A 23,159-nucleotide genomic window follows, 5' to 3' on the forward strand; every position below is an offset into this window, starting at 1 on the left:
CGCCCCCCTGACACGGCTGCGCCCCCCTGACACGGCTGCGCCCCCCTGACACGGCTGCGCCCCCCTGACACGGCAGCGCCCCCCTGACACGGCAGCGCCCCCCTGACACGGCAGCGCCCCCCTGACACGGCAGCGCCCCCCTGACACGGCAGCGCCCCCCTGACACGGCAGCGCCCCCCTGACACGGCTGCGCCCCCCTGACACGGCTGCGCCCCCCTGACACGGCAGCGCCCCCCTGACACGGCAGCGCCCCCCTGACACGGCAGCGCCCCCCTGACACGGCAGCGATCCCCTGACACGGCAGCGATCCCCAGACACGGCAGCGATCCCCAGACACGGCAGCGATCCCCTGACACGGCAGCGCCCCCCTGACACGGCAGCGATCCCCTGACACGGCAGCGATCCCCTGACACGGCAGCGATCCCCTGACACGGCAGCGATCCCCTGACACGGCAGCGATCCCCTGACACGGCAGCGCCCCCCTGACACGGCTGCGCCCCCCTGACACGGCTGCGCCCCCCTGACACGGCTGCGCCCCCCTGACACGGCTGCGCCCCCCTGACACGGCTGCGCCCCCCTGACACGGCTGCGCCCCCCTGACACGGCTGCGCCCCCCTGACACGGCAGCGCCCTCCCTGACACGGCAGCGCCCTCCCTGACACGGCAGCGATCCCCTGACACGGCAGCGATCCCCTGACACGGCAGCGCCCCCCTGACACGGCTGCGCCCCCCTGACACGGCTGCGCCCCCCTGACACGGCAGCGCCCCCCTGACACGGCTGCGCCCCCCTGACACGGCTGCGCCCCCCTGACACGGCTGCGCCCCCCTGACACGGCTGCGCCCCCCTGACACGGCTGCGCCCCCCTGACACGGCTGCGCCCCCCTGACACGGCAGCGCCCTCCCTGACACGGCAGCGCCCTCCCTGACACGGCAGCGCCCTCCCTGACACGGCAGCGATCCCCTGACACGGCAGCGATCCCCTGACACGGCAGCGCCCCCTGGCACGGCAGCGCCCCCCTGACACGGCAGCGCCCCCCTGACACGGCAGCGCCCCCCTGACACGGCAGCGATCCCCTGACACGGCAGCGATCCCCTGACACGGCAGCGATCCCCTGACACGGCAGCGCCCCCCTGACACGGCTGCGCCCCCCTGGCACATACTAATTGTGGAAGATTGGTAATGGTGGTTAATGTTCATCGAGAGGTTTTTATCTTGTTCCGAGTTTCAGTTTTGTTTTATGATTTCATTTTCTTTTATGACAATAGGAAAAAGATGTGAACTTTGTGACGATGGCTTTTTCGGGGACCCACTTGGTCAGAATGGTGCCCCCCGCCCCTGTCGTGCCTGTGAGTGTAACAGCAATATCGATCCCAACGCCGTGGGGAACTGTGACCGCCTGACCGGCGAGTGTCTGAAGTGCATCTATAACACGGCTGGATTTTACTGCGACCGCTGCCGAGATGGATTCTACGGAAACCCTCTGGGGGCTTCACCAGACCAAAAATGCAAAGGTATCATGTGTTTATCTTCATTGCATGTGTTTTATTATAAGAATGTGTGAGGGCCACGGTCTACGAACAGTCAATGAACAATGTCACCCTGGATTGTCCCTTATAGCCTGCGGCTGCAACTCGTACGGCACAGTGAAGAGCCAGAGCAACTGTAATCAGGTGACCGGCCAGTGCGAGTGTCTGCCACACGTGACGGAGCGGGACTGCTCCGCCTGCGAGCCGGGGTTCTTCAACCTACTAAGTGGTAAAGGATGCGAGCGGTAAGGGTCAGCCATTTCTCTTCTTCCATCAGTCATTGTGGAAAACGCACATTTTCAGTAGAAACCTCATGTGCTAGTAATCTTCATTCCTGTAATCTACACTCTCCCCTATAACACCCTTCTTCTTCATTACTCCACATCCTTTACAGGTTAGCTACACCTCGCCCTCTCTCGCGCCCTCTCTCGCGCCCTCTCTCGCGCCCTCTCTCGCGCCCTCTCTCGCGCCCTCTCTCGCGCCCTCTCTCGCGCCCTCTCTCGCGCCCTCTCTCGCGCCCTCTCTCGCGCCCTCTCTCGCGCCCTCTCTCGCGCCCTCTCTCGCGCCCTCTCTCGCGCCCTCTCTCGCGCCCTCTCTCGCGCCCTCTCTCGCGCCGTCTCTCGCGCCGTCTCTCGCGCCCCCCTCTCGCGCCCCCCCTCGCTCCCTCGCCCCCCCTCGCTCCCCCCGCCCCCTTTCGCCCCCTCGCTCCCCCCGCCCCCTTTCGCCCCCTCGCTCCCCCCGCCCCCTTTCGCCCCCTCGCGCCCCCCTCGCTCCCCCTCGCCCCCTCGCCCCCCTTCGCTCCCCCTCGCCCCCTCGCTCCCTCGCCCCCCCGCCCCCTTTCGCCCCCTCGCGCCCCCTCGCTCCCCCTCGCCCCCTCGCCCCCCCTCGCTCCCCCTCGCCCCCTCGCTCCCCCTCGCTCCCTCGCCCCCCCGCCCCCTCTCGCCCCCCCGCCCCCTCTCGCGCCCCCTCTCTCCTCTCGCCCCCCCCCCTCGCCCCCCCTCCTCGCTCCCCCTCTCGCTCCCCCTCGCCCTCTCGCTCCCCCTCGCTCCTTTATGATAAGCTAATGAGCACAGGGACTAGTCGCAATGGCGTTAGTTCCCCCGATTAGTCCGCCCTCTTAGTATGCTCACATGGGCTTGCTAACATGCTATTCAATGCCCATTGCCCAGCGTCATCACGCATGTCACCGCCGATGACACTGGGCATTGAATAGCAAGTTAGCACGCCCTTTTGGGTGTGCTAACATGCTGAGAGGGCAGAATGAGCGCAGGAAGTAACGCCTTTGTGACTAGTCCCTGCGCTCATTAGCATATCCTAAAGGATCTTTAGAAATACTTTTCTTTGTCGCTCCATTGGGAGACCCAGACAATTGGGGTGTATAGCTATGCCTCCGGAGGCCACACAAAGTATTACACTAAAAGTGTAAAGCCCCTCCCCTTCTGCCTATACACCCCCGTGCTCACGGGCTCCTCAGTTTTTATGCTTTGTGCGAAGGAGGCAGACATCCACGCAATAGCTCCACAGCTTGGTCAGCAGCAGCTGCTGACTAGGTCGGATGGAAGAAAAGAGGGCCCATAACAAAGCCCCCAGCATGCTCCCTTCTCACCCCACTTTGTCGGCGGTGTTGTTAAGGTTGAGGTACCCATTGCGGGTACACAGGCAGGAGCCACATGCTGTTTTCCTTCCCCATCCCTTCATGGGCTCTGGGCGAAGTGGGACCGGATCGGTCTCCAGGCACTGGGACCGTGCTCCCTCCGCAGCCCCTGGGAATCTGCTGGATAGGAGCTGGGTATCGTCAGGGACAAGGCCCTGCTACTGTGAGGTACTCTGTGTCCCCGTGGGGACCGCGCATGGAGCGCTGGTGCCATACACATTACAGCACTGCTGGGTGTGTTAGTGCGCCGGGCATGGAGCGCTTGTGCCAGACACTTTCCAGCTCTGCTGGGTGTGTTAGTGCGCCGGACATGGGGCGCTTGTGCCAGACACTTTCCAGCACTGCTGGGTGTGTTAGTGCGCCGGGGGACTGCGCGCGGCCGCGCTTATTGCCGGCCGCGCTTATAACTTTAGTCCCCGGCTTCTGCGGCCTAGTGTCGTTTATTCCCGCCCACAGGCCTGCCAGTCAGGGGAGGGGCGGGACGCTGCACGGATCGTCAGCGGAGGGCTGGAGCATACATTAGTATCCTCCTCCCTCCTCACTCAGTACAGTGGGGCACTGGGTTCCCGCACTTTTCTTGGGCACGCCCACGGTCTCCTCCTCCTCACAGAACGCCGGCAGCCATTCCTGTCAGCGATTCAGACGCTGGAGAGGAGAGACAACAGGGAGACCCAGGCAGGGAATTTGGTGACCACACAACCGCTCTGAGCGGTCTGTAAGCAGCACCTGTGGTGCTGGCCCCACTGAGTACCGAAGTGTATATATATATATATAGGCTTATAGGCTATACATTGCACTGTACGGTCGCTCTGTTGATTCTTGGCTATATACCCTCCTGGTTGTTCTCAGAGGAGACAACATGTCATCTGCAAAAAGCAAGAGTGCCACAGCACAGGCATATTTTGCAACCTGTACCTCATGTACAGCTAAACTACCGGCAGGTTCCACTGACCCCCATTGTGTGCAATGCTCGGCCCCTGTGGCACTTACTCAGCCGGAGCCTCTGCGACTGGTGGCCCAGGTGGATCCACCTGCTACCACTGTCCATGTGACAGGGACGGAGTTTGCAGCCTTTGCTGACAAACTGTCTGAGACTATGGATAAATGGTCTGCTAAAATACTGGAAGCTTTGCAGTCCAGACCGGTGATTCAGGCCCCGGGCTCTATCCAATCCTTGACCCCTGGTCCCCCTCAATTGGAACGGCAAAGTGCCCCGGGGGTAAACCATAGGTCCCAGGGTGAGGTCTCTGACACGGACTGCAGTCCCAGGCCGCCCAAGCGGGGTCGCTGGGAAATTCCCTCCACTTCATCACACTGTTCAGGGTCCCAGCAGGGGGACTCTCTGGAGGATGAAGCGGAGGTCTCAGATCAGGATTCTGATCCTGAAGCCGCTCTCAACCTAGATACACCTGAAGGTGACGCCATAGTGAATGACCTTATAGCGACCATCAATCAGGTGTTGGATATTTCTCCCCCAGCTCCTCCAATTGAGGAGTCTGCTTCTCAGGAGAAATTCCGTTTCAGGTTTCCAAAGCGTACATTAAATATGTTTCTGGATCACTCTGACTTCAGAGAGGCAATCCAGAAAAACCGAGACTGTCCAGACAAGCGTTTTTCCAAGCGCCTTAAGGACACACGTTATCCCTTCCCCCCCGAGGTTGTCAAGGGCTGGACTCAGTGTCCAAAGGTGGATCCTCCAATCTCCAGACTGGCGGCTAGATCCATAGTTGCAGTGGAAGATGGGGCTTCACTCAAAGATGCCACTGACAGACAGATGGAACTATGGTTGAAATCCATCTATGAAGCTATCGGCGCGTCTTTTGCTCCAGCATTCGCAGCCGTATGGGCACTCCAAGCTATCTCAGCTTGTCAGGCGCAGATTCATGCAGTAACACGTACATCTGTCCCGCAAGTGGTGTCCTTAACCAATCAGGCGTCGGCGTTTGCGTCCTACGCCATTAATGCTATCCTGGACTCTGCGAGCCGTACGGCGGTGGCATCCGCCAACTCGGTGGTACTCCGCAGGGCCATGGGGCTACGTGAATGGAAGGCAGACTCTGCTTCCAAAAAGTTCTTAACCGGTTTGCCATTGGCTGGCGACCGCTTGTTTGGTGAGCGATTGGATGAAATCATTAAACAATCCAAGGGAAAGGATTCATCCTTACCCCAGTCCAAACCAAACAGACCTCAACCACGGAAAGTACAATCGAGGTTTCGGTCCTTTCGGACCGCGGGCAGATCTCAATTTTCCTCGTCCAAAAGGCCTCAGAAAGATCAGAGGAACTCCGATGCATGGCGGTCTAAGTCACGTCCTAAAAAGACCGCCGGAGGCACCGCTCCCAAAGCGGCCTCCTCATGACTTTCGGCCTCCTCAAACCGCATCCTCGGTCGGTGGCAGGCTCTCCCGCTTTTGCGACGCCTGGCTGCCACAAGTAAAAGACCGATGGGTGAGAGACATTCTATGTCACGGTTACAGGATAGAGTTCAACTCTCGTCCTCCGACTCGTTTCTTCAGAACATCTCCACCCCCCGACAGAGCCGAGGCTCTTACGCGGGCGGTGGGCACCCTGAAGGCGGAAGGAGTGGTGATCCCGGTTCCTCTTCAGCAACGGGGTCACGGTTTTTACTCCAACTTGTTCGTGGTGCCAAAGAAGGACGGATCCTTCCGTCCCGTTCTGGACCTAAAGCTGCTCAACAAGCATGTGAAAACCAGGCGGTTCCGGATGGAATCGCTCCGCTCAGTCATCGCCTCAATGTCCCAAGGAGATTTCCTGGCATCAATAGACATCAAAGATGCTTATCTCCACGTACCGATTGCGCCAGAGCATCAGCGCTTCCTGCGCTTCGCCATAGGGGACGAACACCTTCAGTTCGTAGCACTACCTTTTGGCCTGGCGACAGCCCCACGGGTCTTCACCAAGGTCATGGCAACAGTGGTGGCAATCCTACACTCTCAGGGACACTCGGTGATCCCTTACTTAGACGATCTCCTTGTCAAGGCACCCTCTCAAGGGGCATGCCAACACAGCCTGAACATTGCTCTGGAAACTCTCCAGAGTTTCGGGTGGATCATCAATTTTCCAAAGTCAAATCTGACACCGGCCCAATCACTGACATATCTTGGCATGGAGTTTCATACTCTCTCAGCGATAGTGAAGCTTCCGCTGAACAAACAGCGTTCACTACAGACAGGGGTGCAGTCTCTCCTTCATGGTCAGTCACACCCCCTGAGGCGCCTCATGCACTTCCTAGGGAAGATGGTGGCAGCAATGGAGGCAGTTACTTTTGCGCAGTTTCATCTGCGCCCACTTCAATGGGACATTCTCCGCAAATGGGACAGGAAGTCGACGTCCCTCGACAGGAACGTCTCCCTTTCTCGGGCAGCCAAAGCTTCCCTTCAGTGGTGGCTTCTTCCCACTTCTCTGTCAAAGGGGAAATCCTTCCTGCCCCCATCCTGGGAGGTGGTCACGACGGACGCGAGCCTGTCAGGGTGGGGAGCGGTCTTTCTCCACCACAGGGCTCAGGGGACTTGGACTCAGACAGAGTCTTCCCTTCAGATCAATGTTCTGGAGATAAGGGCAGTGTATCTTGCCCTAAAGGCGTTCCAGCCGTGGCTGGAAGGCAAACAGATCCGAATTCAGTCGGACAACTCCACAGCGGTGGCATACATCAACCACCAAGGCGGGACACGCAGTCGGCAAGCCTTCCAGGAAGTTCGGCGGATTCTGCTGTGGGTGGAAGCCACAGCCTCCACCATATCCGCAGTTCACATCCCGGGCGTAGAAAACTGGGAAGCAGACTTTCTCAGTCGCCAGGGCATGGACGCAGGGGAATGGTCCCTTCACCCGGACGTGTTTCAGGAGATCTGTCGCCGCTGGGGCATGCCGGACGTCGACCTAATGGCATCCCGGCACAACAACAAGGTCCCGACGTTCATGGCACGGTCTCAAGATCACAGAGCTCTGGCGGCAGACGCCTTAGTTCAGGATTGGTCGCAGTTTCAACTCCCTTATGTGTTCCCTCCTCTGGCACTGTTGCCCAGAGTGTTACGCAAGATCACGGCCGACTGCCGCCGCGCCATCCTCGTCGCTCCAGACTGGCCGATGAGGTTGTGGTACCCGGATCTGTGGCATCTCACGGTCGGCCAACCGTGGGCACTACCAGACCGACCAGACTTGCTGTCTCAAGGGCCGTTTTTCCATCTGAATTCTGCGGCCCTGAACCTGACTGTGTGGCCATTGAGTCCTGGATCCTAGCGTCTTCAGGATTATCTCAAGAGGTCATTGCCACCATGAGACAGGCTAGGAAACCAACGTCCGCCAAGATCTACCACAGGACGTGGAAAATATTCCTGTCGTGGTGCTCTGCTCAGGGTGTTTCTCCCTGGCCATTTGCCTTGCCCACTTTTCTGTCCTTCCTTCAATCCGGATTAGAAAAGGGTTTGTCACTAGGCTCCCTTAAGGGACAAGTCTCTGCGCTCTGTGTTTTTTCAGAAGCGCTTGGCCAGACTTCCACAGGTACGCACGTTCCTGCAGGGGGTTTGTCACATAGTCCCTCCTTACAAGCGTCCGTTAGAACCCTGGGATCTGAACAGGGTACTGATGGTTCTTCAGAAACCACCGTTCGAGCCAATGAGGGATATTTCTCTCTCACGCCTTTCGCAGAAGGTGGTTTTCCTAGTAGCAGTCACTTCGCTTCGGAGAGTGTCTGAGCTAGCAGCGCTGTCATGCAAAGCCCCCTTCCTGGTGTTTCACCAGGACAAGGTGGTTCTGCGTCCGGTTCCGGACTTTCTCCCTAAGGTGGTATCCCCCTTTCATCTCAATCAGGATATCTCCTTACCCTCTTTTTGTCCTCATCCAGTTCACCAATGTGAAAAGGATTTGCACTTGTTAGATCTGGTGAGAGCACTCAGATTCTACATTTCTCGTACGGCGCCCCTGCGCCGCTCGGATGCACTCTTTGTCCTTGTCGCTGGCCAGCGTAAAGGGACACAAGCTTCCGAATCAACCCTGGCTCGGTGGATCAAGGAACCAATTCTCGAGGCTTATCGTTCCTCCGGGCTTCCGGTTCCCTCAGGGCTGAAGGTCCATTCTACCAGGGCCGTGGGAGCGTCCTGGGCTTTGCGGCACCAGGCTACGGCTCAGCAGGTGTGTCGGGCGGCTACCTGGTCGAGCCTGCACACTTTCACGAAACACTATCAGGTGCATACCTATGCTTCGGCAGATGCCAGCCTAGGTAGGCGAGTCCTTCAGGCGGCGGTTGCCCACCTGTAGGACGGAGCCGGTTGCGGCTCTATTATGAGGTATTATTTTACCCACCCAGGGACTGCTTTTGGACGTCCCAATTGTCTGGGTCTCCCAATGGAGCGACAAAGAAGAAGGGAATTTTGTTTACTTACCGTAAATTCCTTTTCTTCTAGCTCCAATTGGGAGACCCAGCACCCGCCCCTGTTTTTTGTGTACACATGTTGTTCATGTTGAATGGTTTCAGTTCTCCGATATTCCTTCGGATTGAATTTACTTTAAACCAATCATAATTTTTTCCTCCGTCTTGCTTTTGCACCAAAACTGAGGAGCCCGTGAGCACGGGGGGTGTATAGGCAGAAGGGGCTTAACACTTTTAGTGTAATACTTTGTGTGGCCTCCGGAGGCATAGCCTATACACCCAATTGTCTGGGTCTCCCAATTGGAGCTAGAAGAAAAGGAATTTACGGTAAGTAAACAAAATTCCCTTCTTTCTATAGATCTCTTTATTTAAGCTACTACATCCTGGGACGGTTATGCAGGGATTATGAATATGCACCCAGGACTGCTCGTGGTTCTGAGTGCACATTGCACCTGACAGGTTCCCTTTTACGCAATTTCCTAATTAGTCTTCATTAGGAAATTTCTACCATTTTGCTGCTGCAGAGTGATTGTAACTTCTCTCAATGTTAGAGATAGCAGGAGGGAGCAGGAATAGGGATTGCACACAGATCTCCATAGATGTGGACAGAGGTGAAAGCATTTTCAGTCTCTGGGAGGGCAGAGAAAACGGTATAGTCTAGGAGGAAAGGACATTGAGAGAAATAAGTGCCGAATAAAATCTGAGCTGATATAAGGCTGTGTGCGCACGTGTGCTTTTTTCATGCAGTTATGCTGCGTTCTGCACTGCAGCGTAAAAGCATGCGTCCTGCGTCCCCAGCACAATCTATGAAGATTGTGCATAATCCATCTGCACGTTGTGTTTTAGAACGCAGCGTTTCAGCTGCTGAAATATTTTGCCAAAACGCTGCGTTCTAAAAAGCCACATGTCACTTCTTTTGTGCGTTCCGGATGCTTTCCCCACTCTGTGTATGGCAGAGCAAGCATCCAGAGCGCATGAATTCCGCATGCACAATGCTTTTCGGCTGAGTTTTGAAATGCACATGACTTAAACGCTGCGGAATAGAACGCAGAGCGCACATACCCTAAGTAGTGAATAAAGTGACTGCTCCATGGATGCACACAGCTCTCATCCAGCCTGTATTACTGGGAGAGACACTCCTACAAGAGATGTCTGCAGACTGCTTATCACAGGGCGCAAAATGAATGAAGGTATAAATATTGCTGTTAGTGAATTTCATTATTTACAGAAAAAAATATATTTTTACTTCCGTCTTTTAAAGCTTTTTATAGCCTTGTAAATAATAAAAAATAGCCACTAATGACACGTTTTTTTGCTTTTAGCTGCGAGTGCCATCCCCTGGGATCTACAAACGGTCAATGCGATATCCGTAGCGGGCAGTGTGAATGCCAGCCGGGCATCAGTGGACTCCGCTGCCAGCAATGTGAACCCAACCACTTTGGCTTTGGCCCTGAAGGCTGTAAACGTGAGTCCACCGCTATGCCACCATTTATATGCGCTATTGAAAACCTGGACCTCCATCACGAGAGCGTCTGCGTCTAAGCAGTGTGATTATGGGAATGTAATGCACAGTTTTTGCCTCCGTTGTTCAGCAGACGTCCATTGATCTCTTCTTGTCTTGCAGCGTGTGACTGTGACCCCGAGGGCTCCTTCAGGCTTCAGTGTAAGGAAGATGGACGCTGCGAGTGTAAAGACGGGTTTGTGGGGATCCGCTGTGATCAGTGCGAGGAGAACTATTTCTACAACCGCTCCGGACCAGGCTGCCAGGAGTGCCCGGCCTGCTACCGACTGGTGAAGGATAAGGTGAGGCGGCTTCAGACGAATGTTATTACCATGGAAAGTAAATCCGGCTCACCGGATCCCGGGAGTGCAAAGGATCAGAATCCAAGTGATCCAAAACTCCATCAAAAGAAAGTCCAGCACGTCCACATGGAGGGTAAAATGACTCCAATGTTGAGCCGAAGATTCCTGTTATTCATTGTGGCACCAGAACCAAGTGCATTTTATGATCATTCTTAATTTTATTTTCTCTTCTGAATCCTATCAGCAGGTGGCACTGGTGCTAATTTACTTTAAAGGGGTCCTCCTTAGGATAGGTGATCAGTGGTGCTCCGATATGTGGCACACCATCGATGAGGTGTTAGCAGACCACCTGGTCAGGGGAAGTATACAGTATACGTAGCCAGGACACCGCATCTCCACACCTTCTGTGGGGGCTATTCTGCTACTATTCACTTAATAGAAGCCGATCTGCAGTACCCAAGAGCGACCACTAGACCGTGAACTGTGTACTGGATGGACCTGCTAATAGCTGATCAGTGGGGAGATTGGATTCCCATCAATCTTATACTGATGAGCTATCCAAAGGACAACCCCTTTAACACTTCACAGAAGTACCGTATTTTCCACATCATAAGACGCACTTTTCCTCCCAAAAAATTGAGGAAAATGAGGGGTGCATCTTAAAAATCCGAATTCACCTTACCGGGAGGAGTCGCAGGAGATAGGCAGTGTGCAGGGGCCGGGGTGTGGCGGCGAGCTGTGCTGGGGCTGATGGGGCGGCGGGCTGTGCTGGGGCCCATGCGGAGACGGACTGTGCTGGGGCCCGTGCGGAGGCGGGCTGTGCTGGGGCCCATGCGGAGGCGGGCTGTGCTGGGGCCAATGCGACGGCGGGCTGTGCTGGGGCCAGTACGGCAGGGGCATCCTGCATCATATGCATGTTAGTAGTAGAGCAGTGAAGAGCTCATCTAAAGGGGTATTTTCATCAGAAGCGTTGATCACCTCTGCACTGTGTGATAAATGCTACATCAGCAGGGTCTGACCACCTATTATTATTATTACACTTAGACACCCATTACTTGATAAATAGTGATGGGTGGACCCGGACTATAAAGTCTGGATCTGCGCGGTTTCAAACCTGGGCTCGGAATTCCAGTTAATGATCCAGATTCGACACTTGGGGGGAAAAAAATAAAAATAAAGAAAATAAGAATGAAGCAAGCGCTTCATACTTACTGAGTCTCCGGCCTGGCTCTACACAGGTTTGCACACAAGGGGGGGGGGGCAAAAAGTTTAGCAATAGTGATTGGCGCACTTACAGATAACCGGGACTGGCGTGTCAAACCGTGTTAAAAAAAAAAACCCGGTTCCAGCCCGGGATTGGTCTCAGTTATCTGGCCAGATGCCCATCCCCATATAAGTCTATGGGGGCCATAATCAGGGGTAGTAGAAGGGATAGGAGCAGGCGCTCTATACTTACCGAGGCTCCGGCGCGGCTGTAACTGCTCCCGCACCGCTCATTCTTCTTCCAGGGCTGCTCATTATTGCTCATCCATATGCGCTGCTTTCCCCACCCACCGGCCGTCCTGGCGTCTGTGATTTGGTTGCAGTCAGATGTTCCCCACCCTCTGCTTGCTCCTATCCCTTCTACCGCCATTTTTAATTGCCAGATTCTGGTCCCCATAGACTTAACCCGGTTAGACTCGTCGGTCCCGGTTATCTTCCAGCGCGCCCATCACTATTGCTGAACTCTTTGCACCCGCTGTGTGTAAGCCTGTGGCTCAGAAGAATGGGAATGGTGCAGTGGTCATCTCACTAGTACAATAGAATTTACTATTGTGTTGTCATTTGAAAAGCACAGATTATACCTGTTTGCAATTGCATGGATCTGACACATCAAGTAACGTGTTGCCATTTCTAGGTAATTGAGCAAAGAGAGAAACTGCAGGAGCTGGAGGAGCTTCTGAAGAACCTGGGCACAGGCGATGACGCTATAACTGACCAGGACTTTGAGGAGCGGCTGCGAGATGCCGAGAAGGCCGTCAGTGACCTGCTATTAGATGCCCAGGGCAGCAAAGGTACAGCCGTTCCTGCATCTGTACATTGTGTGTGGACACTGGAGAATCGTGTTGATCAATGGCCGCTGACTTGTGACTGTTCTCAGATGTAGATCAGGGCATGCTGGATCGCCTCGGTGAGATAAATGCCACACTAAGTTCTCAACTGCAGCGTCTGCAAAACATCAAGAACATGGTCCGAGACACCGACAAACAGGCACAGGACGCTCGAGACCGCGTGGAAAGCACAGAACTGATCATTGAGTCAGCGAGAGCACAGCTGGAGAGAGCCAAAGTGGCCATCGCTAACGTGGTAAGCACCGGCGTGGCCCCTTCAGGCTCCCGCCGCCTGACACAAGGGTCCTAGTGAGAGCGTGCCGGTCTCCAGCTTCAAGCCTTGTAAAGTAAATATAAATACTTCAGCCAATGCTCTCGGCTGAATTACGGCTATTCTGTATAGGGCAGCTAGAGATGGTATGACCATGCCAGATCTTCCTTGTGGTGCTGTAGTGTCACGTTTGTTTTGCAGTCAATTACCCCACCCGAAACGGCCGGTGATCCTAACAATATGACATTGCTGGCAGAAGAGGCAAGGAAACTAGCGGAAAGGTGAGTACACTTCAGGCAGATCACAAGTGTGGTCGCCTTCACCAGGACGGCACAGAAAAGATGTCATGGGACCCTATCATACACATTACAACTGCAGTATAAGAAAACAGCTGCACGATAAAGGGGCTTCACTATCGCTTCATTGGGGGCACATAGCACATGGATTCCTGTGTCCCCAGTGACGGCTCCAAAATCTTGTTTTCACTATCACTTCATTGGAGGACATAGCACATGGTTTCCTGTGTCAGGCCAATGAAAGACATTTTACGGTGAGTACCCAAAATCTTCTTTTATTGATGGCTTCATTGAAAGATACAGGAAACAATGTGCTGTGTCCTCCCCAAGGCTCTGAGACGGAGATTTCATGGAGAGTATCTGAAATCTTCTTTTTCAGAGTATATCATGTATCAGAATCTGGTCGGTTAAAATCCATTTCTTGAGAATTTTCTATAGTAGAATCAGTGCAAATCGTTTTTCTTCAGCGCTCTATTGGGAGACCCAGACGATTGGGGTATAGCTACTGCCTCCGGAGGCCACACAAAGCACTACACTAAAAAGTGCTAGGCCCCTCCCCTTCTGGCTATACCCCCCCGTGGTATCACGGGTTCTCCAGTTTTCAAGCTTTGTGCGAAGGAGGTCAGACATCCATGCATAGCTCCACAGATTTTAGTCAGCAGTAGCTGCTGACTATTTCGGATGGAAGAAAAGAGGGCCCATATAGGGCCCCCAGCATGCTCCCTTCTCACCCGTTGATGGTGTTGTAAGGTTGAGGTACCTATTGCTGGTACGGAGGCTGGAGCCCACATGCTGCTTTCCTTCCACATCCCCCTGAGGGGCTCTGAGGAAGTGGGATCCTGCCGGCCTCAAAGCTCTGACGCCGGGCTCCATCCACAGACCCATTTGAACCTGCTGGATACGGAGCTGGGTACCGTTCAGGGACATGGCCCTGCACCATTACAGGTACTCTGTGTCCCCGTACACACAGGCACAGCACACTCCAGACTTGCTGGGTGTGCTAGTGCGCCGGGGACAGTAAAGGGTTACAGTCACTGCAGCTTTGCTGAGTGACTTCGTGTATTGGGAACTACCGCGCCGGACGCTCCGGGAGCGGCGGCGCGGCTGGGACTTGTAGTTCGCCGGGGACTGGGCGCCGACCGCGCTTTTACGGCGGCGGCGCTTATAAATCCAGTCCCCGGCTTCTGCGGCCTAGTGCCGCTTCGTTCCCGCCCCCTCCCTGTCACTCAGGGAAGGGGACAGGCGCTGAGCAATCAGCAGCGCCGAGGGCTGGAGCCTTATTTACATGCTCCAGCCCTCTCACTGCACACTGTCGGACGCCGGATTCCCGCTCTGACTTGGGGCACGCCCACGGCCCGCCCCTCCTCACACGAGCTGGGGAAGACGCCGGCAGCCATTACTGCAGTACGAGCTCGGACTTTCGGCAACCAGGCAGGACTATAGCGACCATACACCCGCTTATAGGCGGGCGGTAAGCGGCACACATAGTGCTGACCCCAATATATACTGCAGTGTGTACATGTGTATTTTAACTGCATAGGTCGCTATATGCCCGCTTGGAGAGCGACACATCAGCAGCAGGAAAGCAGGTGTGCTAAGGCACAGGCTTTCTATGCTGCTTGTATTGCACGTACTGAAGTGTTCATTTGTGTTTATGCTTGTATGCTATACATTGCACTGTACAGTCGCTAGTCTTAGCTATATTCTCCTGGAATGGCTAGACTACAGCAGCAGAAAACCAAGGGTGCTGGGGCACAGGTTTTTTTTCTATGCTGCTTGTATTGCATGGGCTGCAGTGTGCATTTGTACTTGTGCTTGTATGCTAGACATCGCACTGTACAGTCGCTAGTCTTAGCTATATTCTCCTGGAATGGCTAGACTACAGCAGCAGAAAACCAAGGGTGCTGGGGCACAGGCTTCTATGCTGCTTGTATTGCTTGTGCTGCAGTGTTCATTTGTACTTTATGCTTGTATGCTATACATCGCACTGTATGGTCACTCTTCTGGGCTATATTCCCCTAGATGACTTGTCTACAGCAGCAGAAGAGCAGAGGTGCCAGGGCACAGGTTTTTTTCTATGCTGCTTGTATTGCATGGGCTGCAGTGTGCATTTGTACTTGTGCTTGTATGCTATGCATCGCACTGTATGGTCACTCTTCTGGGCTATATTCCCCTAGATGACTAGTCTACAGCAGCAGAAGAGCAGGGGTGCCAGGGCATAGGCTTTCTATGCTGCTTGTATTGCTTGTGCTGCAGTGTTCATTTGTACTTTATGCTTGTATGCTATACATCGCACTGTATGGTCACTCTTCTGGGCTATATTCCCCTAGATGACTAGTCTACAGCAGCAGAAGAGCAGAGGTGCCAGGGCACAGGTTTTTTTCTATGCTGCTTGTATTGCATGGGCTGCAGTGTGCATTTGTACTTGTGCTTGTATGCTATGCATCGCACTGTATGGTCACTCTTCTGGGCTATATTCCCCTAGATGACTAGTCTACAGCAGCAGAAGAGCAGGGGTGCCAGGGCATAGGCTTTCTATGCTGCTTGTATTGCTTGTGCTGCAGTGTTCATTTGTACTTTATGCTTGTATGCTATACATTGCACTGTACGGTCACCATTCTTGGCTATATACTTCTAGATGGCTAGTCGGCAGCGGCAAAAAAGCAACACAGATTTTCAGTGCTGTTTTTACTACATGGGATGCTATTCATGACACCGTCCCATTGTGTGCATGCTCCCCTGTAGCACTTCGTCTGCCGGGGTCTCTAGCACTTCGTCTGCCGGGGTCTCTACTAGTCGTGGCCAAAGAAACCACCTGTCAACCCTGTCCAAGGACAGGGACGGAGTTGCAGTTTCGACAGATATATTGTCATAAGATAGAGACTTGCAGTCCAGACAGGCCATGGGCAATCTTCCTGACCAACCTCATTTGGAACGGGGGGGGGTCCCAGGAGGACTCTCTGTATGATAAGGCAGCTCTCCAGGACTTTGATCCTGACATCGCTCTCAATCCGGATACACCGGATGGTAACGCCATACGGAATGATCCTATAGCGTCCATCAATGGAAGGTTGGATCTTTCTCCCTCAGCTCCCCCAGCGGAGGAGTCAGCTTCACAGCAGGAGAAGTCCCTTTTCAGTATCTCAAACGGATATGGAGTATTTTTCTGGCCACGCTGACTTCAGAGAAGCAGTCCAGAAACACCACGCTTACCAGATAAGCGTTTTCTCCAAACGTTTTTTAAAGATACACGTTATCCCTTTTCCCCTGACGTGGTCAAACGCTGGACCCAGGGTCCAAAGGTGGATTCTCCAATCTCCAGGCTTACGGCTAGAGACATAGTTGCACTGGAGATGGGGCTTCACTTAAAGTTGCCATTCACAGACAGATGGACTCTGGTTGAAATCTGTCTAGGAGGCTATCGGCGTGTCGGTTGCTCCGGCATTCACAGCCGTATAGGCAACCTAACCTGTTCAGCTGTTCTTGCGCAGCTGGCCTTGAGCACATGTACATCTGTACCGCAGAGGCGTCCGTAACCCGCAATGTCTGCACTGCGACTTACCCTATTAAAGCTGTCCTAAAAGTACAGTCGAGGTTTTGGTCCTTCCCAAGCTCGGGCAGGTCCCAATTGTCCTCGTGCAAAAGGGCTACAAAACCTCAGACGGGCTCAGATTCCGGCCGGGCTCAATCACGCCCAAGGAAGGCAGCCGGAGGAACCGCTACCAAGGCGGTCTCCTCATGACTCTCAGCTCTCTCTCTCTCTCTCTCCGCATCCGCGGTTGATGGCAGACTTCCCCGCCTTTGGCGACATTTAGCTGCCACAGGTCACAGACCGGTGGGTGACGGACATTGTGCTCACGTGCACAGGACAGTGTTCTGTTCTCGTCCTCCGACTCCATTATTCAGAACGGCCCCACCTCCCCACCGAGCAGATGCCCTGCTGCAGGCGGTGGACGCTCTAAGAGCAGAAGGAGTGGTGATCCCTGTCCCCCCTCAGGAACGAGGGCGAGGGTTTGTACTCCAATCTCTTTGTGGCTCCAAAACAGGACGGCTCCTTCCGTCCTGTTCTGGACCTAAAACTGCTCAACAATCATGTGCACGCCAGGCGGTTCCGGATGGAATCCCTCCGATCCGTCATTACCTCAATGTCTCGAGGAGACTTCCTTGTCTCAACAGACATCAAAGATGCCTATCTCCACGTGCCAATTGCTACGGAGCACCAACGTTTTCTACGTTTTGTGATAGGAGACGACCATCTTCAGTTCGTAGCTCTGCCATTCGGTCTGGCGACAACCCCACGGGTGTTCACCAAGATCATGGCAGCAGTGGTAGCAGTCTTGCACTCTCAGGGACACTCGGTGATCCCTTACTTGGACGATCTACTCGTCAAGGCACCCTCCCTCGAGGCATGCCAACGCAGCCTGAATGTTACGCTGGAGACTCTCCAGGCTTTCGGGTGGATCATCAATTTGGCAAGGTCAAATCTGTCACCGACTCAATCACTAACGTATCTCGGCATGGAGTTTCACACTCTATCAGCGATAGTGAAGCTTCCGCTGAACAAGCAGCGTTCACTGCAGACAGAGGTGCAGTCTCTCCTTCAAGGCCAGTCGCACCCCTTAAGGCGCCTCATGCACTTCCTAGGGAAGATGGTGGCAGCCATGGAGGCAGTTCCCTTTGCGCAGTTTCATCTGCGCCAACTTCAATGGGACATTCTCCGCCAATGGGACGGGCAGTCAACCTCCCTGGACAGGAAAGTCTCCTTTTCCCAGACGGCCAAGGACTCTCTGCAATGGTGGCTTATTCCCACCTCATTGTCACAGTGAAGATCCTTCCTACCCCCATCCTGGGCAGTAGTCACGACAGATACGAGTCTGTCAGAGTGGGGAGCAGTTTGTCTCCGCCACAGGGCTCAGGGGACGTGGACTCAGCAGGAGTCCACCCTTCAGATCAATGTTCTGGAAATCAGGGCAGGGTATCTTGCCCTACTAGCTTTCCAGCAGTGGCTAGAAAGAGCGCAGATCCGACTCCAGTCGGACAACTCCACAGTGGTGGCATACATCAACCACCAAGGAGAGACGCGCAGTCGGCAAGCCTTCCAGGAAGTCCGGCGAATCCTCATGTGGGTGGAGGACACAGCATCCACCATATCCGCAGTTCACATCCCGGGCGTAGAAAACTGGGAAGCAGACTTCCTCAGTCGCCAGGGTATGGACGCAGGGGAATGGTCCCTTCACCCGGACGTGTTTCAGGAAATCTGTCGCCGCTGGGGGGTGCCGGACGTCGACCTAATGGCGTCTCGGCACAACAACAAGGTCCCGGCATTTATGGCACGATCGCGCGATCACAGAGCTCTGGCGGCAGACGCCTTAGTGCAAGATTGGTCGCAGTTCCGGCTCCCATATGTGTTTCCACCTCTGGCAATCTTGCCCAGAGTACTGCGCAAAAATCAGATCCGATTGCAGCCGCGTCATACTCGTCGCCCCAGACTGGCCGAGGAGATCGTGGTACCCGGATCTGTGGCATCTCACGGTCGGCCGACCGTGGTCACTACCAGGCCGGCCAGACTTACTGTCCCAAGGGCCGTTTTTTCCATCGGAATTCTGCGGCCCTGAACCTGACTGTGTGGCCATTGAGTCCTGGATCCTAGCGCCTTCAGGATTATCCCAAGGGGTCGTTGCCACCATGAAACAGGCTAGGAAGTCCACTTCTGCTAAGATCTACCACAGAACGTGGAAGATTTTCTTTACCTGGTGCTCGGCTCAGGGAGGGTCTCCCTGGCCATTTGCATTGCCTACTTTTCTTTCCTTCCTGCAATCGGGGTTAGAAAAGGGCTTGTCGCTCGGCTCCCTTAAGGGGCAAGTCTCGGCACTATCCGTGTTTTTTTCGGAAGCGTCTAGCACGTCTTTCTAAGGTGCGCACGTTCCTACAGGGGGTCTGTCATATCGTACCCCCGTACAAGCGGCCGTTAGATCCATGGGATCTCAACAGGGTACTAGTTGCTCTCCAGAAGCCGCCTTTCGAGCCTCTGAAGGAAGTTTCATTTTCTCGCCTGTCACAGAAGGTGGCGTTTCTCGTTGCGATCACATCGCTTCGGCGAGTGTCTGAGCTGGCAGCTCTGTCATCCAAGGCTCCCTTCCTGGTGTTCCACCAGGACAAGGTAGTGCTGCGCACCATTCCGGAGTTTCTCCCTAAGGTCGTATCTTCATTTCATCTTAATCAGGATATATCCTTGCCTTCCTTTTGTCCTCATCCGGTTCACCGGTATGGAAAGGACTTACGTTTGTTAGATCTGGTGAGAGCACTCAGAATCTACTTTTCCCGCACGGCGCCCATGCGCCGTTCCGATGCATTTTTTGTCCTTGTCGCTGGTCCGCGCAAGGGGTTGCAGGCTTCTAAAGCCACCCTGGCTCGATGGATCAAAGAACCAATTCTAGAGGCCTACCGTTCTGCGGGGCTTCCGGTTCCTTCAGGGCTAAAAGCCCACTCACCCAGAGCCGTGGGTGCGTCCTGGGCATTACGACACCAGGCTTCGGCTCAACAAGTGTGCCAGGCAGCTACCTGGTCCAGTCTGCACACTTTCACCAAGCATTATCAGGTGCATACCTATGCTTCGGCGGACGCCAGCTTAGGTAGAAGAGTCCTGCAGGCGGCAGTGACACCCCCGTAGGGGAGGGCTGTTTTGCAGCTCTAACATGCGGTATTTCTTTACCCACCCAGGGACAGCTTTTGGACGTCCCAATCGTCTGGGTCTCCCAATAGAGCGCTGAAGAAGAAGGGAATTTTGTTACTTACCGTAAATTCCTTTTCTTCTAGCTCTTATTGGGAGACCCAGCACCCGCCCTGTTGTCCTTCGGGATTTTTTTGTTGTTTGCGGGTACACATGTTGTTCATGTTGAACGGTTTTTCAGTTCTCCGATGTTACTCGGAGTTAATTTGTTTAAACCAGTTATTGGCTTTCCTCCTTCTTGCTTTGGCACTAAAACTGGAGAACCCGTGATACCACGGGGGGGTATAGCCAGAAGGGGAGGGGCCTAGCACTTTTTAGTGTAGTGCTTTGTGTGGCCTCCGGAGGCAGTAGCTATACCCCAATCGTCTGGGTCTCCCAATAAGAGCTAGAAGAAAAGGAATTTACGGTAAGTAACAAAATTCCCTTCTTCCTGTCCCAGTTCATAGACAACGACCTCGGTCAGTGGATGCTGGATGTGAGCGGGAGAACCGCCTCTCGCCTGACGGGATCCGCGGTACTTCTTTTGATTAGCGGCCCTTGCGTGACATCACATGTGCATCATGTGATGACGTCATGCCAGGCTTGCTAATTGAAAGTCGCGGATGGCATCTGGTAAGAGGCTCTTCCCCGCCCTAGTTGGTAAGAGGCTCTTCCCCGCCCTAGTCCAACAACCACAGATGTGTGGAAAGAGTCTCATCAGCTCTCATCCACGGACATACTTTATGTATTCTCCTTAATTGCAGATACACTGTTGGCTCTTGGAGCAGAGTTCTTGATTTCCTTTATTTATACTTTTCCTAAAGAAACGAGATCCAGGAAAGAGATGAAATTGTAAAGGGCAAGAATTAAATAGAGGTTCATTGGTGCCATCAATATGTGCTGTAGACCAGTAAATGGTAGCCATGGGGCGAGCCGGTCGTACAAGACACATGTAGGATCTACTCTGAACAGTACAGGATCGAGTGTCATACATGGCTCTTCTACAGCTACTTGACTTTGGGCTTTTGTAAGACTTGGGAAACCTTAATTTTTCCAAAAGGCTTGACCACACCTACGGTTAAATGTAGCACTTCCAATAACAAAAGCCTTTGTCCATTTTTGCAAACCTTTGTTTGTTGCTCAAATGTATGTAATTATTTATAAGGAAAACCATAGCAAGTTTGCAGATATTCTCCATTGGAAATGCACAGCTTTCATGTCACGCTATGTGTCTCCAAGGTAACAGACTACAAATAAACCTTGTGTAGTCTGACCCGCCTGCCATCTCGATCCTTCCCTTCTTACGGCTTTCCTACATTCAGAAGGAAAATAATTAATACTGCAAAATTGCTTCACACATTTACATATTTCGAGTGGCTCCAAATGTGATGGGGCTCCGTTTTGTTGGAGTGAAAAATGTGCTGTAGACCACAAGTTTATTTATTTTTTTGCATACTTGCTGACACTTCTCATAAGTATTGTAATGTCTGAAAACGTTCTTCTGCTGCTTCTTTGCTGTGCACATTCACTAAGTTACTTTTGCATTCAGGCATACCCAAGAAGCTCGCGAGATTGAGAAAATGGCTAAGGAGGCCAATGACACCGCAAATGAAGCCTACCGCCTGCTGCTGAAGACGCTTGCTGCCGAAAACCAGACTGCGTCTGATATTGAGGAGCTGAATAAGAAGTAAGAAAAGCATCTTGTGTATCGGGAGCGTTTCACAGCTTTGTACGAAGTCCTTTACGATAAGGGCCCCTTCACACTGCATTATGCCGTACGTTCACTGGTCCCATCGGAGCTTCTGTCCGAACAACCCCGCAAAACAGGTTTCGGACGCCGACAGGGCCATTGACTTTAATGGTGCAGATGGAGTCACCGTGTGCTCTCTTGCACCATTTTCGGGCGTATACGCTTTCTGCGGGCAGACATCCACACCCAGATGTAGGAGACTCTCCGTGTCCACCTGCAGAAAGCGTATGCTCCCGAAACTGGTGCACGACAGAGCACACACTGACACAGTATGCTCCATTATAGTCAATGGCCTCGTCGGCGCATGGACCAAAACCCATTTTGCGGGGAGGTTTGGACGGAGGCCTTGAACGTAGGTAATGACGCAGTGTGAAACCAGCCTAAAGGGCAACATTGTACGAGAGAACTAATTTTATATTGCTTTGTCTTTAAGATATAACCAAGCTAAAGATCTCTCGAAGGAGCTGGAGAAACAGGCAAGCAAGGTGCACGCAGAGGCCGAGGAGGCGGGAAACCGGGCACTGCAGATCTATGCCAACCTCGTCAGCATCCCACCAATCGACACCATGGCTTTACAGGTAACGGAAGAGCGAGGTATATGTAGAGCATTCCTCTCCGAGCCTCGGGCAGCTGTTTATTATTGGGAATCTTTGTATAGAAGTCGTCTTTGAAGCCAGTCTATCTTAAGAAACTTTTATAAATCACTTATCAGATGCTGATTACACATCTGGAAAGAAAATACTTATTTTATAAAAGAGAACCTCTAGAGCCAGTGAGTGGCGCGTGCAGCGCACAGATGGTTTCCAGCCCCCGGATATGATTGATAAAGGCGCCATCCTTTGAAATACCAGATTTATGTGCACAAATAGTGGCGTTGTGTAACACAGATTGATCAGTTACATTTATTTCTTTATTATTACCATCTTGTTATCCTTTACCCTTTTTCTTTTTTTCTTCTCTATACAGCAGTTCCTTTCCCCCCCTGTAGTGCATTTATAAAACAGAGGAAAATCTATGCAATGTATTATTCCCCAATGATCCCATCACCAGCGTGTAGGGAAATGTCAGGCGGGGGCTTATGGCCTTTCTGACACATCCCTTTAAGTCTTTCCAGTTTGTTTTGCAGACACAGATTTTCTTTGGCTTTTCAAATCCTTTTGGGATTTACTGAAAATGGGTCTGGAATATCTATTAATTTGTTATATTCTATTTTTGTGACAAATAGTCTTTTTAATTTTTTTAGAACGAGGCTGGAAAGATCCAGAAAGAGGCGCAAGATCTAGATCTTCTGATTGACCAAAAGCTGAAAGACTACGAGGATCTACGTGAAGACATGAGAAATCGGGAGATGGAGGTTAAACAACTGCTTGACAAGGGCAAAAGCGAGCAGCAGGTGAGTGTGTTATGTCTTGTGGAGCTAAGCAACACGATTCACAAGATCCTGGTCCATCCGCCCCGCCGCCACTCCATGGTGGTCAGATTAGACAAGTGTGAACTCCCTACATCCCGGTCGCCTCTTCTGATTAGTGGGTGCCCATGGCCCCTGGATCATGGGGTGTTGGTGTGGCCGCTGGATCATGGGGTGTCGGTGTGGCCGCTGGGTCATGGGGTGTCGGTGTGGCCGCTGGGTCATATGGTGTCGGTGTGGCCGCTGGGTCATGGGGTGTCGGTGT

The 23,159-nt window shown here is 53.4% G+C and overlaps 1 protein-coding gene across 1 annotated transcript in view; it reads left to right on the top strand.

Annotated features, from left to right (window-relative positions):
* LAMC1 (laminin subunit gamma 1) overlaps window positions 1–23,159 on the top strand; it is a 205,181-nt gene that overhangs the window by 155,403 nt on the left and 26,619 nt on the right. Inside the window, exons 14-23 of the mRNA XM_075320608.1 lie at window positions 1,268–1,513; window positions 1,620–1,773; window positions 9,890–10,032; window positions 10,192–10,370; window positions 12,268–12,424; window positions 12,511–12,716; window positions 12,933–13,012; window positions 21,286–21,423; window positions 21,920–22,064; window positions 22,730–22,879. Coding sequence (XP_075176723.1) covers window positions 1,268–1,513; window positions 1,620–1,773; window positions 9,890–10,032; window positions 10,192–10,370; window positions 12,268–12,424; window positions 12,511–12,716; window positions 12,933–13,012; window positions 21,286–21,423; window positions 21,920–22,064; window positions 22,730–22,879 — 1,598 coding nt within the window. The remainder of the gene's footprint in view (window positions 1–1,267; window positions 1,514–1,619; window positions 1,774–9,889; window positions 10,033–10,191; window positions 10,371–12,267; window positions 12,425–12,510; window positions 12,717–12,932; window positions 13,013–21,285; window positions 21,424–21,919; window positions 22,065–22,729; window positions 22,880–23,159) is intronic.

This window comes from Anomaloglossus baeobatrachus, chromosome 8 (genome assembly GCF_048569485.1).
Source record: "Anomaloglossus baeobatrachus isolate aAnoBae1 chromosome 8, aAnoBae1.hap1, whole genome shotgun sequence".
Classification (NCBI taxonomy): domain Eukaryota; kingdom Metazoa; phylum Chordata; class Amphibia; order Anura; family Aromobatidae; genus Anomaloglossus; species Anomaloglossus baeobatrachus.